Source organism: Ammospiza caudacuta, chromosome 2 (assembly GCF_027887145.1).
Source record: "Ammospiza caudacuta isolate bAmmCau1 chromosome 2, bAmmCau1.pri, whole genome shotgun sequence".
Classification (NCBI taxonomy): Eukaryota; Metazoa; Chordata; class Aves; order Passeriformes; family Passerellidae; genus Ammospiza; species Ammospiza caudacuta.
This window is the reverse complement of record NC_080594.1, coordinates 52,117,262-52,135,744: the sequence shown is the minus strand read 5'-3', so window position 1 is coordinate 52,135,744 and position 18,483 is coordinate 52,117,262. Positions and strand designations below refer to the sequence as shown.

General features: G+C 46.2%; 2 protein-coding genes across 3 annotated transcripts in view; one reads left to right on the top strand and one right to left on the bottom strand.

Moving 5' to 3' along the window:
* Positions 1-2,708, top strand: part of SLC7A1 (solute carrier family 7 member 1) — a 37,288-nt gene extending 34,580 nt beyond the window's left edge. For both annotated transcript variants that reach the window (XM_058825302.1, XM_058825301.1), the window contains one exon: positions 258-2,708. In XM_058825302.1, the coding sequence (XP_058681285.1) occupies positions 258-367 (110 nt within the window). In that variant the 3' untranslated portion in view covers positions 368-2,708. The remainder of the gene's footprint in view (positions 1-257) is intronic.
* Positions 2,709-6,737: 4,029 nt separating this feature from the next.
* The window catches only part of MTUS2 (microtubule associated scaffold protein 2), a 159,717-nt gene continuing 147,971 nt past the window's right edge, over positions 6,738-18,483 (bottom strand). The window contains exons 9-14 of the mRNA XM_058800039.1: positions 17,272-17,377; positions 15,451-15,524; positions 13,929-14,027; positions 13,470-13,589; positions 11,061-11,158; positions 6,738-8,135 (exon numbers count right to left, since the gene is read on the bottom strand). Of these exons, the coding sequence (XP_058656022.1) occupies positions 7,919-8,135; positions 11,061-11,158; positions 13,470-13,589; positions 13,929-14,027; positions 15,451-15,524; positions 17,272-17,377 (714 nt within the window). The 3' untranslated portion in view covers positions 6,738-7,918. The remainder of the gene's footprint in view (positions 8,136-11,060; positions 11,159-13,469; positions 13,590-13,928; positions 14,028-15,450; positions 15,525-17,271; positions 17,378-18,483) is intronic.

The window sequence follows — 18,483 nt, the reverse complement described above, 5'->3', positions numbered from 1 at the left end:
GCAGCCACTTAGATAGGGCTGAATTGTCTGAGGTGCTCAAATCAGGATCCTGTTTGGGGCTGGGATAGATTGACTTTTAAAGACTGGTGCCTGCCTGTGTTAATGGCTTTTTTCCCTAAAGAAGATAGTGGCTGTCTGCTAGAAGCTAACCATGAGGATGGCTGGATTTAGACTGGTGTAACTTGTATCAGTGGCTGTGAGTAGAGGTTTCTGTTTCTTTTCAGAGCTAACAGTGCCCTCTCCCTTGGCTTCCACAGGCTTTATCATCTACTTTACCTATGGAATATGGCACAGTGTGGAAGCCAGCTACGCAGCCTCAGCAGAAGCGGAGAGAAACACAGACACTGGCTCAGACAGCTGTAAATGACTATTTGGCTTACGGGCGACTGAAAGAATGGCTGCAGTGAAAGAAACTTTGTGGTGGGGATCCTGAACCAGATTACACCTGTAATCAGTTATGCAGAAGTAAGGAAGCAGAATGCAGGCCTCCCCCACTTGGTTACTGCAGCTTGCAGTTTGTTTAGCAGCACAGTTAAAAGGGACCACAAGATGAAAAGACACAACTCTGGCATATTCCCAGCAGCACTGGTGGCTCATCTGGGCACTTCCCTCTCTCTCTCTCTGGTTTTGTTTTTTTTTTCCCCAGTGTGTAGAAAGAGAGCTGCTTCTGTGTGCAACTGCTGCTATGAAACCAGGCCTCACAAATGTCCTTCTTTCAGTAGCCCCAGGAATCAGGAATTCCTCCCAACAGATATTCTACTCAATTTTACATGGAGCAGGTTTTGCAGTGCTACTATCAGGCATAGACCAGGGTCCATCCTTCACCCTAGGTGAGCTGTACCCTCTGTGTATGCACACATACAAAAAGAAAAGATTCTCCCCAGTCACTAGATTTCCCCAGGTCAACAAAGCACCTGCAAGATTTGCATTCTTTAAAATATCAAGTCTTAACCTTTTTTTTTATTTTTATTTAACTGGGTTTTTTAGCTACATGCTCACATGCTTTAAGGCATGTCACTGCTGTGAAATGTTGGGAAGGTTTGTGGTTGCTGATTGTCAGGTGAGCAATCGCTCAGCAGCACACAGCTCACACCAGCAGGTGTTTCTCCCAGCTGTACACTCCACAGAGGGATTGCCAGCTTTAGTCAGGAAACCACATGCTGCAAGTACTGCAAAGGCTTGAAAACAAGGGGTGTCTCCAAAGAGCAGTTCTGCCTCTTTGCCTCAGAAACCACCAGTGATGTGGCTGTAGTGGTGGAGGTGGCCAGCAGAACTGAGCTAGCTCTGACAGCAAGTGCAGCCCTATGTTTCTCCCCCCACATCAGTCTTCTGTGCTGGCTGCCTGGCATTAGCAACTTTGGTTTGGCATTGGTGGCTCGAGCACATTCCTGCCCTGGGAGGGGAAGCACAGGAGAATCCTCAGAGGCACAAAGTGATGTGAACAATGCCTGGTGTCAGCCACCTGCCCAGAGGAGGCTGTGGGGGTGTGCAGGGATTTTTCAGTCCTGTCAGAATGTGCAAGCCAGAAAACACCACTAAGGCTCTAGGATCTGACTTGCTGAGGGGAGCTTTCCCTTTGGGGCTGAGATTGTCTCCAGAGCCTATCTGTAGTGAAAGGTGGGAAATTTGGAGTTGAGACCAGGGTCTGTATTTGATTGGCAATGCCTTGGTTTTGGCTGTAAGATGTTTTTTTTTTGTTTGTTTTAATTCTCTCTAATAGCTTTCCCTAGCCAAATTAATCCACTACTCTAAAAAGGCTTATTAAGGTGAGCCATGCCCAAGTAATGCCACTGATCTAAATTAATGCTTCAGCTTGTACTGAAAAACAAATCATAGAATTGTGGAACAGTTGGGTTGGAAAGGGACCTTTGAAGATCATCTGGTCCAGCTTACGTGACATCAGCAGGGACATCTTTAATTAAATCAGGTTGCTAAAAGCCCTGTCCATCCTGCTCTCAAACACTTCTGGGTTGGAGTATCCCAGATACTGCAGAAATCCCCTTTCCAATGTGAGTGGATGCTTTCCTAGGTGTCCTTCATACTACTGCCTCTGAACACTGGACAATCTTATTTGGTTTGTCAGCATGGCTCTTGCTGATGAAGCAACAGGCTCTTGCACCTGTCATTGAGTTGGAGAACTGAACAGACAGACCCCTGCATGACTTGCCCAGGATCTCACCAGGCATCTGATGCAGCAGAAAAGGGAATCAGACCATCTCCTGGATTTCATGGCTGGATTGTGGACCAATTCTCATGTTTCCAAGAGACTTTATAGCCTTTCTGCCCATTGAAGTGTTTTCATCTTTTAATTCTAGTACATTGGGAGGCTTTTCTTGACAGAATTGCAATTTGAGGAAGTGAAGGCAATGTGTTAATTGCCTCCTAGGTGGACTTCAGGGTGTGTTATGAGTGCAGCTTCCCCCACAGAATGAAGTTGGGGTTCTGCTCCAATCACTGGGTCTTGACCATCTGCCAAGGCTTTGCTCCTTGTGCATATACAAAGTCTTACTCAAGCAGGGAGAGATTAATATAGAAATTAAAAGCCACTAAGTTGAAGTCTGTTTTGTTTAAACACAGGCAAGCTCAACACACTCCACAGCCTTCCAAAAGGCACTGAAAATGTGGTGGGAGGGCAACAAGATGATAACTCAGACAGGATCAAAGTTTTGTATTGTACTAAAAATATAAGGATGTTTTTCCTACCTGGCTGCCAGCTTCTGTTCAGTGAAAACATGAAGCTTGTGTCCTTACCAAAGCTTCATTTGCATGGAGCAAGCCAAGGGCCTGGTGAAAAATATTTCAGGTGCATGTTGTCAGGCACATTCCCGAGGTGGGGTATGACCTGGTCCCTTTTTAATCCTTGTGGCAAAGCCTGAGCAGCTCTGTGGCTCTCAGCAGGAGGGCAGGGTGAAGGAGGCAGGATGTGGGGTGTTGAAACTGAGTGAACTGGAACATTGGGGAGTTCAGGTGTTTGCTGATGAGCCTGAACCACTTGCAGAAATGTTCCTGTTACCGTGTTCTGCAGCATGACACTTCATTGGAAACATTGCAGACCACAATCACTGTTCTGGCAGCCCCAGTCATACTGGAAGCATCCTAGAAAATGAGTCCATGGAAACTCCTAGCACGTGAGGCACTGTCAGGTAAGGCAGCTGACCAGCCCTGCTGCCAGGAAGCTGATGACTAGCTTCTGTCTTTACCTTAATGGGGTAAGCCTCTGATGGGCTTTTGCTTTGTTTCCCATTCATCCCAGTTCCCTTGTGCACAGAAAACATGGCAGGACATGCTGGTTTGTATCCGTCAGCCCACAGGTGCACTGGCGCACGGATTTATTATGAGGAATATATTACACTTATCTGTACATCATAATTGAAATAATACAAACTCTTCCTGTAATCATTAGCCACATAATAAACGGGACCACAGAACTCCTGCTGCATGGGAAACTGTACAGAGGCTCCTCAGAGTGTCCATGGGACACAACCACCATCAGTGCAGAGACAAAATACCTGATTTTGCACTTGATAGTTTTTCCTTTCCTTCCCCCACCTGCCACCACCGCAAGCCTTTGCTGCTGTGCATTGAGTCAACCCGTCTGTGCCAGCAGTCACTGAAGGTGCAGTCCCAGGAGGGACAAATGGTACCTTCCCACAATATAAAGGAGTTTTCCATGCCCCACTTGCTGCTGGCTCTCCTGCCATCCCATGGCTGATACCTGCTCCCAGTGCCCATCTCTGGAATCCCCTGGGAGCAGCTGTGGGCTGGTTTTATTGCTGCTACACCCTTCTGCATTGAGTAAAGATTAATGAAATTAAACAACTTCCTTAAAGACAGAGATGATGAAACTCTTTCTGCTTAGTGTTGGCTACATTCCCTCTGCTTCCAAAGGCCATCCTATTTCCAAATGGCGAAGTCCCCACAGTGGCTATGGCATTTGGGAAGTTTCCAGCTTTGCAGAAGCAAACACTTCCCCTCCCCAGCTTGGCCCTGCATCAGGGGATCTTCATTCCCTGGGAATGGCTGCCCCATTCAGGGGCTGCTCCCTTCCTCCCACTGTCCGAGTGACCTGAGCTTTTCTTTTGCACCTAGTTCAGCATGCAGAGGCAAAGAAAGGACAGAGGAAAAGTATAAAAAAGGTATAACCTCTTTTGGGGAAAGAAGTCTTTTTCTGGGCTTGCACCAGAAGGAGCCACTCTTCACACCCCCCACAGGGACAGTTTGCTGGGTCCCTCTGGTTAGGCAGAACTTCCTACAGTTTTGTTAGTGATTGGGCACACCCCAGAGGGTGTGCCAAGGAAGAATCCAGTGAGAGGCAGGATTGGGAGGCAAAAATTAGATGGGAAAGGGATTGGCAATGATAACAAATGATGATGGAGCTGGGTTCAGTCCCAGTTTTCCCACCATAAAAGCCCCACTCCCAATTCACTGCTGGAAGCATCTCTTGAATATGATTTTAAACCAACAAAGTGATAAGGAAAGCACCAGGTATAAAGGGGAAAGATTAATAAATTACAACAGATTCAGCCAGCCTGTCCTGGGCCAATTATATGCTTTAGTGCATTTAAAGTTTTGAGTAGCATCAATAACAACTCCAGTTGTTTCATCTCAACCATTTTCACAAAGGGCAAAAAGGAGGATCCTAGAAACTACCAACAATCCACTCTGACTAATCTGATGGCTCTCTACCATGGTGTGCCTGTGTTAGTGAGTGAGGGATGAGCAACTGATGTCATTTACCTGGACTCTGCAGGGCCTTTGACATAGCCCCACACAGCATCCTAAACTGGGGAGATGCAGCTTTGATGGATAGCAGCTGGCAGTGGAATTGGCTGGATGGTTGCATCCGGAGCAGCTCAATGTCCAAAGGGCCATCAGTGAGGAGTGGTGCCCCTCTGGGGTCCGTATTGCGTCTGATATTTAAGATATTACTGTGTAATAGCGTAAATGACTCAGTGGGATCAGGTGCATCCACAGCAAGTCTGTGGATTGACACCAAGGTGAGTGGTTCAGTTGGTACACTGGAAGACGGGAATGCCATACAGGTGGATCTGGATAGGCTTGAGAGGTGGGGCCATGTGAACATCATGAGGTTCAACGAGGCCAAGAGCAAGGTCCTGCACCTAGGCCAGGGCAACCCTTGGTATGGATACAGGCTGGGGCATAAAGAGATTGAAAACGGCCTTGCTGAGAAGGACTTGGGAATACTGCTGGATAGGAGGCTGGACATGGACCAACAGTTGGTGCTCAAAGCCCAGAAAGTCACTTGTATCCTGGGCTGCATCCAAAACAGCGTGGCCTGCAGGGCAAGGGGGGATTTTGCCCTTCTGCTCTTGTGAGACCCAGCCTGGATTGCTGCATCCAGCTCTGGGGATAAGAAAGACATGGGCATCTTGGAGTGTGTCTAAGTGGAGTGCCACAAAGATCTTAAAAGGCTGGAGCACCTCTTCTATGGAGACAGGCTGAGACAGTTAGAGTTTTTCAGCCTGGAGAAGAGAAGACTTGGGGGAGATATTTTCGCAGCCTTCCAGAACCTTAAGGGGGCCTATAGGAAAAATGGAGAGAGACTTTTTAGCAGGGCCTGTAGTGATGGAAGGGACAGCAGTTTTAAACTGGAAGAGGACAGGTTTAGATTGGACATAAGAAAAAGAATTTTTACAATAAGAGTGGTAGGAATAGGTTGCCCAGAGAAATTGTGGATACCCCATTCTAGGCCAGGCTGGATGAAGCTCTGAGCAACCTGGTCTAGTGGAAAGTGTCCCTGCCCATGGCAGTGGGGGCTGGACTGGATAGTCTTAAAGTTCCCTTCTAACCCAAATCACCCTCTGAGCCTGTGACCTCACTGTCTCAGAATTCTATTGGTGGAATGAAAGATGACAATGCTGTAGGTGTTGCAAATAGTTGTGCCATTAGCAAATATCAAAATTATTAAAGTCGTATTTGGCAAGAAGAGGCTGTGTGTGCATGTGCGTGCTAGGTATCTATCTTTCAGGTTGTACTTGCTGGACACACTAAAATCTAGCAATGCATTTCAACAGTAGTAGCTGGTGTGGCATGATCTATTCTAAGATGTTCAATTTACTCAGTATCACAGTACCATGCAAAAGCTGCTACAAAAATAAATTTCTCTAAAAAAGGAGAAAAAAAATCATCTTTCTTTTTAACACTGTGGAACAGGCCACAGGTGCTTTGATGGTGGTTGAAGCTGTATCTAAGCTGCAGTCTGTGAATCCTGAGTATTTCCCAGGAAAGCTGAAGCACAGCTCCCACTCTGGCAGGATGGCAGGGCTGTGCAGTGCCACCCCTGTGGGTGCAGGGCCTGCTGGTGCCCCCCCACACCCGGGTGAGGAAGCCACCCTCCCTGCAGCCGTCCTGCACCTCAGGGATTCCCTCCAGGTACTGTCGCCCTGCTAACTTTGGCCCCAGTGCACAGAGCAGCCTGCATGCAGGCTCTTTGCCCTAAGCTGGGTAGAAAAGCATCCCACAGATCTCTTTGTTTTGTAAATTATGCTCAGGGATATTTTTATCTTGTTAGCCATGCCCATGAGGGCCCTGCAGACAGTCTGACCCCAACTACTCCTCGGCCTCACCGTCCCCTCAGGTGGGAAGTCACCCCAAGCCTGGGTGAACATTTTTGCTTCTAGATGGGAAAGTTAAAGGTAGTTTAGCCACTCATTTCCATGAATCTTCAAAGTGCTCTGTAACTCTGGGTAAGCTGTAGCAATGTGAAATAATGCAGATATGTGGAAGGAATGAAATTCTGACTTCATCTGCACCTATGAAGTTAGCTATGCTCTGTTTGGCATTTGCAGTGTAAGGAAGCTAGAGCCCTAGCAGATGTCCAGTATCTCATCTTACCATTGGAAACCTCTCCTCCAGCAAAGATAAGCAACTTATTTTTTCCTTCTTGCTTCTTGGGCTTGAAATAAAACAAAATGGACAGAAATCTACAGCCAGAGATTTTGATTGCATCCTAACCACGACAAGGTTAAACAAGATAAGATCTGACTAGGATTGAAATAAAGACACTAAAATTGAACCATGTTAACCAGTAACCTCTACCAAATTTGCTAAAACTCTCAGTTTTCTCATCTCTAGCCTATCTCCACTTAGAATATCAATGCTAAGAGTTAAAAAGTAGTGGATGGTATGTGTATCTTTTCTGGTGTTCAATGCAAAGGTGATGGTTTGGAAGGCAGTACTGTCTTAGAATTTCAAATTCGCTGGTGTTCATGTTACATAGAGTACCACTTGGTGGTCACTTGGAAGGCGCTTCTACTTCTGTGTAACTTTCTTCTAGGTTGGGTATAAATATTCCTGGGAGGCTAAACAGAAATGCATTTTGTTTAGATACAAGTCTTAGGCACGAGTTAGAAAACTGCTGACTGTAATGAAAATATATCAGCACTTAGTAGTATCCAATAATATAAAAAATGTAATTCAGAACATCTGCAACTACATATATATGTGTGTGCGTCTATATATAGGTATAAAGGTACAATACATACATGTATATAAACACAGACACATATACAGAAATATTCACACCATTTGCAACTAACCTGAAATACTGCAGCAAAAGTTCATTCTAATGAACATTAATAGAGCATTTCCCAACTTTTGGCTCTAACCATAGTTAAAACATTCACACATCAAGCTAAACCTTTTCCTATCCTAACTTTCTGCTGTTCTAGTTTTGGCTATCTTTTTTGCTACCCTAATCAACATGTCAGAACCAAGAATTTCTGTGTGGGGACTGTAAGAATACCCTGCCTAGTGTAAAGCTATGCAGCTACTGAGCATGCTTGCAGCCATGAACCCTGGGCGCCAGTTGATGGTAGGTAGTACTTCCTTGGATGGTAACACTTTGCAGACTGGAAATGCATAAAAGGCAGGGAACGTTCGGCACACAGCTGCCTGTTCATCGCCTCAAGGTTCTGACTTTTGCTGGAGAGGAGTTCCCTGATGAGCAGCGATAGAAAGGAGTGGACGGTGAGGGCGGGAGCTTGACGGGGCTCACGGCATCTCCCTCCTGCAGCTTCCAGAGCAGCTCCTCGTTAGTCCTGCTGAGCTTCTTCTTCTCCTCCACTTCTTTCTCAACATATTCTTGAAGATTTGCATTCTCCTCTGACAGTTGCCTGGAGAGAGAAGTGGGACAACATGTAAGGCGCTCCAGGGCAAAGATGGGGCATTCATGCAGCCACCCCTGCCCCTAGGGCTGAGCTGCCAAAGCTGTGGCACAGCTGGCCCCAGATCTCTTCACTGCTGGGTGAGAAAGTCATCTCTACAAGTCATAGCTTCCCCCTAGTGTCTGATTCTGCTTCCAGATGCACCCGTGGTGGGATGAGCCCCAGCCTTTCTCCCTGCCCTTGTGGAGTGTCGAAGTACAAAGAGGGTTGGCAGCAGTTGCATCCATGATTTTTTCAACTTGCTGCTACAGTATGCTAAGGAAAAGCAGTCTGGCCTTTCCATGTTCTGAATTTCAGCTGATGTCCTGATGCAGGACACAGCTCAGCTTCAAGTCTTCCCTCTACTCTATAAAAGGTCATGAGGTTATGGGTTTTTCTCCAGTTCCATCCTCCTTGGTCCCAAAATAGCCTCTATTCCTGACTGCAACACCAGATAAACTTCCCCAGTAATGACCAGGGAGGTGGTCTGCCTAGAATGCCCATAACTTCATGGCTTTCCTGGAGCTGGGACGTGGAAATCTCCTATGGGCACCACAGCCTTAGTGAGTCTGCACTCATCAGCCAAGTGACTGGTTTTGAAACAAATGGGGCAGGGCAAGTAGACTGTGGGACCTGATTGAGACGTGTTTTGGGCAAGTGCTGACAACACCCATGTCCCAAAGGATGCATGCAGGAGCACCAGGCTTCTGCAGCCCCACTACGCTTGGGCAGGAGCCAGCTCCTCATGTGATCAACCTGCAGCAGCTCTGGGCAGGCACCTAACCTCATTTACTAGCAATTTAGGGTTTTATAGGAATGAATAGGGAGGAACCCAACCTCCCCCTAGGTGTTCTCAGTGTTCAGCAGCAGCTGGGTGGGGATTTTGGATGCATACAAAAAATTCTGTACAACTGCTTTTCTGGATGTAGCCTGAAGGTGTAGCAGATGTCAGGGACTTCTGGTCCACTCACCAGAAGTCTATGAGAGGGTGGGGTTGGCATTTCTTATTTTGTTTAAAAGACATTTTTAAAGAATTTTTGCTTTTTTAACCTCAATTCCTACAGAAATGTAGCTCAAGAATGCATCTCTTTCTTCTCCCAGTCCCTGAAAGTTCTGAACTGTGAAGTGAGCAGTGGCTAGCAGAGTCACCTTGATCTCTTGGGTGTTGGCAACTGTCATTCTTCAGACAACCCCAGTCCAAAGGACCAAAAAAAAAGCTGGTTGATTTTGAGGGAGGATCTGAAGCACTGGAAGATCAGATCACTTATTTAAGTTCTTTGGGAACTCCCAGCAGGGGCTCTGTGGAGCTCTCGCATCCAAAACTGGGTCATGATCTACCTGAAAGGCTCTTGTCCTTCCCTTTGTACCTGCCCTTGTCCTTAATTGGAAATATCTCTGTGGTGCACCCCTCACACCCCAGTGCCTCTGGGACCCCCTCCTGGCGGTGCTGCAGAGGCCGGCTTTGCTCTTTCCTCTCCCTCCTCTCACTGCTGCTGGGCTGCCACGGCCGCTTGGGCACCCAGACTGCAGAAATAGCTCTAATCCGGGGCAGCTCCCTGAGCTCATTCATGCTGTGCCTCCCAGGCAGTGCCAGTACAACAGAAATCAGCAGTCAGGGTGCTTACTGCAGCTGGGAAAATGCATGCTTTAATAACTCCAGCTTTAAAGCCCTGGCTGTCCCTGTAGCTGCCCCACAGCTGTCCCCAAATAGTTACTTGTTGAAAATTATTCTCCTTGAAGCTGAGTTCCCAGGCTGACTTCGAATTCAGCATTTCTCCTGAAAGGTGTTTTTGAGAGCAGTACCTGAGCAGTTGCAGGCAACAAGCAAAGTGCTGCAGCTGGGTGGCAGCAGGGAGTGGAGGGAGGGTGCTGTTCCCCAGCCAGAGACAGAGCTGCAATGCAGAGATGCCAGGCGCTGAACCAGACACCCTGGCTGTTGTCAGCCGTGGAGAGACACTGCCACTTCCAGGCCACAATTCATCCAGCCCAAAAGCAGGCATCACAAACTGGTCTGGTGAACCAGAATTAAAAATACCCAGTTTTCCTCCCCCAGCACAGAAATGCTGCAGACACCCACCTCAGATAGTGAGATGTGTACTAGAGGTATTTACAATCAGGTGGGAGAAAACATAATTCTCACCCCAGTTTGAGTGGTAGAATATCTGCATGCTGGAGACAATTTCAAAAGGCTGAGTCATTAAGAAATGAGGCATGAGAAAGACAAAAACTAAAATCAGAGAGGAGACACTGACAGTTTAAAAAAATGGACTAAAGTTTAAATTTTTGGCCAGTGGCATCATTTCTGGATGCCATGACAGCTAGGTAGCTGCAGTGCTGGGACAAGACCAGCTCTAGTTTCTCCCTCTGGCACCCCTTCTCCCTGGCTTCAGCCTTACAGCATAATATAACTCTCTGGGACAGGGACTATCCTACCCTGCTCTTCATATGTCACCTAACAAGGAGCCTTGTCACCCGTGTCCCATTGTGACAAGGCTGCAAAAAGGGAGTGCTGATGAAAAAACCTGCCAAAGGTTAATCCTGCCTGGGTGACAATGACATCCTTAGGATGTCTTTCCCAGGATTTTTCCATTTTGCATCCTCATTACCCACTGACTAACAGGTCTCAGGGCACTGATACTGAGATCAGAACCACTAGCAAGCTTGTTCTCAGCAGCATGTCAAAATCATGGAGATGCACAGACAGATACATGGCCTTCCTTATGTTAAAGGAAGCAAACCCCAATATAAAAATATTTTTTAATAAGCAGAGCAGAACACAAATACATTTTCAGGGGCAAATAAGTTTTTCCCCTTCGGAAATAAGTGTCAGCCTTGGACAATTAAGACCTGGGGCCTCCTTTCAATCTCAGACAGATTGCAAATACCAGCACAAACCTTGTTATGACAGTATTTTGCTCAATCCTGGCTCTGAGTTCTTCATTCTGCTGTTGCAGCATGGTGATTTTTTCTTCCAGTTTTAAATTTTTTTCAACCTGCAGCAAAAGAAGGTTTGTTAAGTCTGAAGAACACTCAGCACCTGATCCAAGATAATTTGTTCTATATTAATCTGTGGAGCAACTTCTAAAATTTGAGGATAGGTGGAGGTGGTTTTCTGACTGCTGCTGAGACTTAGAGACCTGACTCACACCACCCCATCATACTGGTGGAGTTCCTGGGGCCATCAGCAGAGCATTGAGCAGGGGCAGAGCTGAACCAGCCCTTACTTATAACTGAGGAGGAGGAGGGTTTTAGTTTTGTTCAGTGCAAGTGGATGTTTTCCTCAGTGGTGCCCCACAACTTTTGTCCTCCAAGGAGCCAGCGTTACCAGGCGTTGGAGAAGGCGCTGGTGACACTTGAGGAGCACCCAGCACGGAAAGTTGCCCAGCACTGTGGTATGAGTGGTCAGCCTAGTGATGGAGTGCAAGATGGGATGATGTACATCTCCCAGACATTGCAGTCTGACATCCAGCCTCCAGGATTATGATTCCTCAGTTATGGAGAGGAAAGAGTCACCCACCAGCAGCCTTAGAGTGCTGCTGCATTCTCATGAGGTGCGCTGGCCTCTGAAGACTCTTCTCACTGCTGCTGACAATGTCAGCTTAAATGACAGGCCTAAACCAGACATTTAACTTTAAGCTGTAATTAACTGAAATTAATCCTATCCCAAGCACAGGTAGCTTTTATTCAGCACAGTTCAAGGGCAGGGTTTGAGGACATCAGTAGCAGTGTATTAGTAAGATGTTTACAGGCATGTCCACAGCCTCAGGTACCCTGTCTTCCCCAGGCTTTGAAATTTGACATACTTTATCACCTTAGTCCTTGGTTTTCCAGCTGAAAATTTTGCTGAATTCAACAATTTTGAAAGAAAACATGATAGCACAGGGTAACCTTATCTCTGTGTGAGCTTGATTATTGAATTTCCCAACCTTCTATAAAGATCCAAAATATTGTGCACTGGGGATAGCAATAACTCACACTTAATGGTGGAGACATTAGTTTTAGGTTGTGTTTTCTTGTCTGTGCAGGTAATTGTAAAGGATACTCCTGATTCTCAGATATTCTGGTCTGTCCCAGTTAATTTTGTTAGAGCAGCACATGGATTCTGTCCCTGTTTTGAAATGCACTGAGAGAGGAATCACCATCATGGGCTCCCTCTCTGCTTCTTCAATAGTTTTCACAAGTAGCAGCTATGCCACCTGCATTTCCAGCCTCCCTTTCAGCTGCCAAGGAGCCAAGGCTGACCCTGTGTTTGAAATGCCCTCTTGCTCCCTTGTGAGGCTCCAGAGCATTTGGAGATGTCCTGTAGGTGCTCTGACACTTCCAAAGGTGTATCTTGAAATGGAAAGCAGTTGTGCCTTTGGGCCACAGCAGACCCAGTGTTTTTGCTGTGATAAAGGGCAGGAACAGGACTGTGCACTCACATGCAGTTAATGAGCAAAAGCATCTGAAGGACTAGGAATTATATAGGCTGTTGTTTGGGATTTTTTTTCCCCAGTGTTTCCAAATCCTGGCTTAGCTCCAAGAGTAGCACGTTGGAAGGAGCAGAGATAATAAGCCTCAGTTGCAAAAAGGCACTTTTCTCTGCATCCACTTACTAAAGCATCTGTTCAGCAAAATAATCACCAGAGTTCTCAAATTTCCCTGTAAATGGAAACAAATCTTGCTGAATGCTGTGCTGAACCAGCTGCCACAGCTCCCAGCTGAGGTATTGCCTCATCCTGTCACCACACTGTATTTTACTGTCACTGCAGGTTATTCTGTACAAAATGAATCCCCTTTCCCACAAAAAATGTAATTGATGGTGAACTGGGGAGTTCTTCATTAGGGAATCCCACAAGCAAAGAAGGAGAAAACAGCATAGCCTGCAGAAAAGCATTACTGGAGGGCTGGAGAGACCTCTTCCAGAGCAAGCCTTGCTAAGAACTGCTTGCTGAGTATTGCTAAACCACATATGGCTCCCAAAATGCCTGCAGGAGCAGCAGCAAGACTCACCATGGCTCAACCTTCCCCCATGTGCCCTTTCCAACCCTGATTCCTGCAGGGGCATATGGTGCAGGCTGGTGTACCCTGCCACAAATTTCTCTTTTCCCCATTCTTCCTCCACCACTCACCTCCTGTATAACCTAACATGCTGAGCAGGTACTGTGTGAAGAAGCAATCCAGACTGATGGATGTGAACCTCTTTGACTGTGTCTTGCCCCAGCCTTATGTTGGTACTCACCTCTCTTAAGTTCATCTGCTGTAACCAAACTTCTCCTTTGTTAACTCTGTGATGTCTCCTCTGTAGGAAAAATGACAACTCACCTGTTTTTCTAGCTCCATAATCATCTTCTCCTGCTGGTGAATCTGGAGGTTCTTCATTTCCAGAACATGTTTTAAGCTCTTCAGATCTTTTTCTAAGTGTAGATATGGAGCTCGCACAATCTAGGAAATATATCAGAGATTTGGATATGTCAGCCATACATACACATTCAGCCATAAGACGGAGATTCCTCCATGTAACCCTGTTATTTAGGAGAATCAGTGGTGTGAAAACTGCCTGGACCTGGTCCCCTGCAGCCCATTTGACCCCTGATATTTTCTCCTTGACACCCCTATGGCTAAGATTCATGACTCTTCCTCAGAGCTCAATATTCAGGGTCTCAGCTGGGACCTGCCCCCTGCCCCTGGAATGAGGATCCAATTGCTCTTCATTGAATCAGGTGATGTGTAATACTTAGAAACATATATCTTGATGCCTGTACAGTTAGAGTTGTCACCTACCTTCAGCTGTTCCTCAGTGTTTTTCTTCAGAGCCTCTTCAAACCGGTCTGCTTTGGCCTTTAGAGATTGATTCTGGAAGGTGAGGGTGTCTATCTGGTCCTGGGGGGGAAACACACCAATTAACACATCAGCTGTGTTAGCAGCCCTCTCACACTCATACTGGTCAGTCTGTACTGCCAAACCAGGCAGTGGTTTATCAGGGAAGCTAAATAAGGCTCAGACACCCCTGTAAGGTGATATTTTTTTTATATCAGGCCACTTGGAATCACAAAATCCCTGAAACACCTGTGGCTGATGCTAAATCACCTTGTGCTGGATGACAACAGACATGTCCTTCCTTGGCAGAGCTGGCATTTATATCACATGCATTTGTGTGGTCCTTAGAGTCCAAATGAGGCAGGAGATACCTATTTCCTTCCCCTTTCTAAGCTTCTAACATGGTAACATGCAATGATGAGTTAGTGGTGTGGAATTCAAATGATCATCATTTCATCTCAGAGCTATATATGGGAACAACATGTTATTTTAAGCAATCATATTTCTGTTACCATCAAAGGCATTTCTGCCTATCCAACACCTGTAAAATCCACAGTTGCTGTGAAGATGGTATTTTTATCTTTCACAGTTGTGATTTCTTGTCTGGAACATTACATCAGCCCTTATTGCAAAACTGCTGACATGCCTCGAGCTGTTGTAGCAGTGCAACAATATCTGCTAGCCAGGGCGTTTAAAAATTGCAGTTCATCTCTGCCTGGGAAATCAAACAGGGCTTGCATTAATTGCTCTGGCATCTTTACTTGTTCACACATTTCCAACCTTAGCTTGTGTCACAGGGGCACAGTTCTGCCCTCCACTCCCTGTGATTTCTTCATCTAGCGAGTGAGAAGAGCACGGAGCTTTTAGAAGGATTAGACGACTCTGACCTTGGTGTTAAACACTGGGATGTGCAGTGGGAACTGCGATGTGCAGGGCTGACCTGCCCACCCACAGCCTGGCTGCACAGCAGGGCAGCCCTGGGGCAGCGCACAGCAGGGACTGCGCTGCCCTCCGCTGGGGCTGCAGCTGTGTCTGCAGCATGGGACCGGCTTTACCACATTCAGGCAGCAGGAGGAGGCGAAAGCACAGACCCAGGCTCAGGGCCAGGCTGGGAGATGTCGCTGTTTCTGAGCCCTGGGCGTGCCAGCTGGCATGTACCATGCAGACAGGGTGATGCTCACAGCCACTGCAGGTGCCAGAGCTCTCCCCATCCAGCAGGGAAGAGCTCAAATTTGCCAGCAGACAGCAGGGTCAAAAAGACATTTCTTTCTTTATCCAGATGCCTTTAAGTCCCTTTAAGTTTTCTCTCTTGTGAACCAGCCCAGGGGGAGGGAAGATCCTGAGGGTTTGCTGCTCTATCGCAGTTTGGACAGGCAGAGCACAGGAGGTACCAGAGCTGGTAGGAGCCTGGTGTGCTGGCAGAGGGCAGCGTGCCCAGGGCTGCTCCCCTGCACATCACAGGGTGGGAAACAAAGAAACTGCTCACCTGGAGTGACAGACGCAGCTTCTCAAAAGTCTCCTCCAGTTGTGCCTTTTCCAGCTTGTGAGCAGTATTCAGTTCTGGTTACACAGAGAGGTTACACAGACATGAATTACTGAGTGAAGTCCAGCAAACCAGGGTCTGAGAGCACACGTTGTGAGCCACATGCAAATTGGGATGCAATTTTAGGACATGGAATAGGAAACTGGTAGCAATATGCTCTGTGACCTTAGGTAAATTGTTCTGAAAATCAGAGTTCCCTGATCTTTCACTGTTTGCAGATACCTCTGTTTCTACATGGCCAGATTCTGATTTTTCAGAACTGCTCAGAATTCTCAGTTCCCAGGCACTCTGATCTGAAAAGGGTCAGTCTGACAATGGGCCATTTACCAGTTCAGAGTGAGAAACCCTAAATCAAAGGATTTAAAATTGGATACATTAAAAAGCTTGGGTTGCAATTTCTTTGGGGGGATAGAGAGGAGGGCCGCCACCTGAGACGCAGAAATACAAAGGACAGTGCTTCTCCCCAAGCTGTGGTAGATGAGCTAAGAGGTTTAGTCCAGTAGTGAGACAGAGAAGACTTGATTAAAAGTTTTCCTGCTAGAATAACTCACCCTGGGCGTACTAATTACCAAAAGTGTAATAAACAAAGTGAAATAAAGTTTAATCTCTAGAGCAATGGCATAAAATCATGATTCAGTGCAGTAGTAGCAGCAGTCTTTTTAATGTATGGACACTATTTTTTGTGTTTTCCCTGCCAAGGCCATGGCTTCTGCTCAGCAGCCGCAGTCCCAGCAGCCATGTGTGACAAAGTGACACATGGCTCCAGTGGCTGCAGTGCCTTTCCAGGCACAGGAGGGCATTTCACACCCGCACCAGGAGCAGGGAGCACAAACTTCAGCCACCAGACCCTTGATGTACCACAACTTTGAATTTTATCATCAGAAAATACTAAAAACCAGAGAGATAAGATTATCCTCAAGTAATAATCAGCTTTTTGCTTATTTATTTTCAAAATTGTGTATATTAATTTACAAATGCTATTCTAGATACCTTCTCTGCCCATGAGAGAGGAGAATAGACTGTTCTCAGTTCATGTTATGCTCTGGACCGTGTCTCTAATTGACACAACGCAGAGCTAAGCAATATGGCGTGGTCTGGGAAACGTGGGAAAACCTACTAGAGATATTTAAAATATAGGAAAAAATAGGGAGATTGTACAGATTACTGTTAAATGTCAGCCAAAGCATGCTCAAAGGCGAATGTTTAGACACTGAACTGGTAGGGAGGGAAGAGCTTTGACTGCAGCATCAATCCTGTGGCCAAACTCTACCACAAAATAAAGGTAACAGAGCTGGGGTGCAGATTTGCACTTCAAAAGGCTTTAGTCTGCTCAGCATGGCCAGAAGTTTGCTACTGGAAATCATGAGTCTTGTTTTTAGAAGCACTTGTGGGTATTTAAGTACCTAAATTCAGAGATGTCCCAAGAGCTCTATTCTCCTGAGCATCTGAGGATTAGGCTCTTGAAAAAGCATTGTGTGAGAAGTGATGTGGAATTTGGATTCTATTTTCAGCAACACATAGAGAAAGCCTTATCTTTGACCCAGAGACCCCCCTCAGATAATTTCAGGTCAAAGTTAGATGCTGTAGACTACAGACATCTCTCCCTCTGCCCTAGAATGAAACTGGTGGTCCACCCCACGTGAAAGCACTAGATCAACACAAATTTTCTGTGTAATCTGCTCTGGAGAAAGAAGCACAGTGTCACTACAGCATTAATTCCTGCTCTGGAACAGCTGTGTAGCTGTTGGGTCGTCTTTGGCTTACCTTGAATCTTGCAGTCATTCTCATCCTGCAGGACTGTAATGGCCACTATGTGGTTATTCTCCAGCTGTGACATTGCAGCTTCATGTACAGCTGTGAGATCTTCCACCTGCTCCAGCAACAGCGAGCACAGACATGGACACATGGTTAGGCTGTGGCACGCTGACAAGCCTCTGCTGGAGAGCTCCAGTGAGCTGGAGACAGCAAAGGGACCTACTGAATGTGACACTTGCAGCACCTGAGCCAGTTTTGCCATGTTGATGCCTTGAGTGGTAGTGCGTCGTCGCTGCTGATGGCATTTTTTGTTTTTTAGCTTAATGGAGATGAAGAGGTGATGAAGAGGTACATAAGAAAGCAAAAGGTGAAAAAGCCCTTAGGTGGAGATGCTGTTTATTCAATGTTCAGAAGTCTCGACATTCCATTAATCTAACTTATAACAATGTCCACAGAGCCCATGGCCATGGTTGGAGTGAGGAGTGCAGCTGGAAGAGGGCTGTGTCCCAGAGCACCCTTTGGGTTTGCGACTCCTTCAGTGCATGGTTTGTTACTAGACTTGGCTAAAGGCAAAGTGAGATCCCTAATGATGGTCTTTTGATATGAATCATTAAAGGAATTACAATAAGAAATCCTGATGAAGATTGAGTCAGTGGTCCAGAGCATTTTCTGAATGCAATGCATCAATTTGATTTTCTGGGGTTTGTAACCACAGTGATTTTGTTCCATACATTTAACACAATATTATCTGTGATATCTGGCAAGGCAGAGGATCAAACTATTTTACATTTACAGTGAAACAGCTGTTCTGTTCATGGCTAAGTGACTTGACCCTAAACAGCTTTATTTGCTTACAGTTGTGTAAATAATGGTAGAAGTTTATTTCATCTGAGTTTGCCTTGAATAAATGTTATTTCAGTGCTTTTTGTTGTCAAACATATGTATTAGGTAACCCACCAGAAGCCAAATTTCCAACCATACTGGAGAAAATATGCACTTCAAATGAAAGTTGGGCATCTAACATGGAATTTAAAATTATCCAAACTAATTTTCATAATAATGTGGGAGACAACTCAGTGGGGAAAAACTGTTTGCAAAATAATGGGGGCTCAGCCTGATGATGTATTGCAAGACAGAGCTGAGAAAGGTGGGGCAGATGACTCAAAGGGCTCCTAATGGGGTAAGGACTGTCACCTGGCTTTTCCCAGAGCACAGCATCCT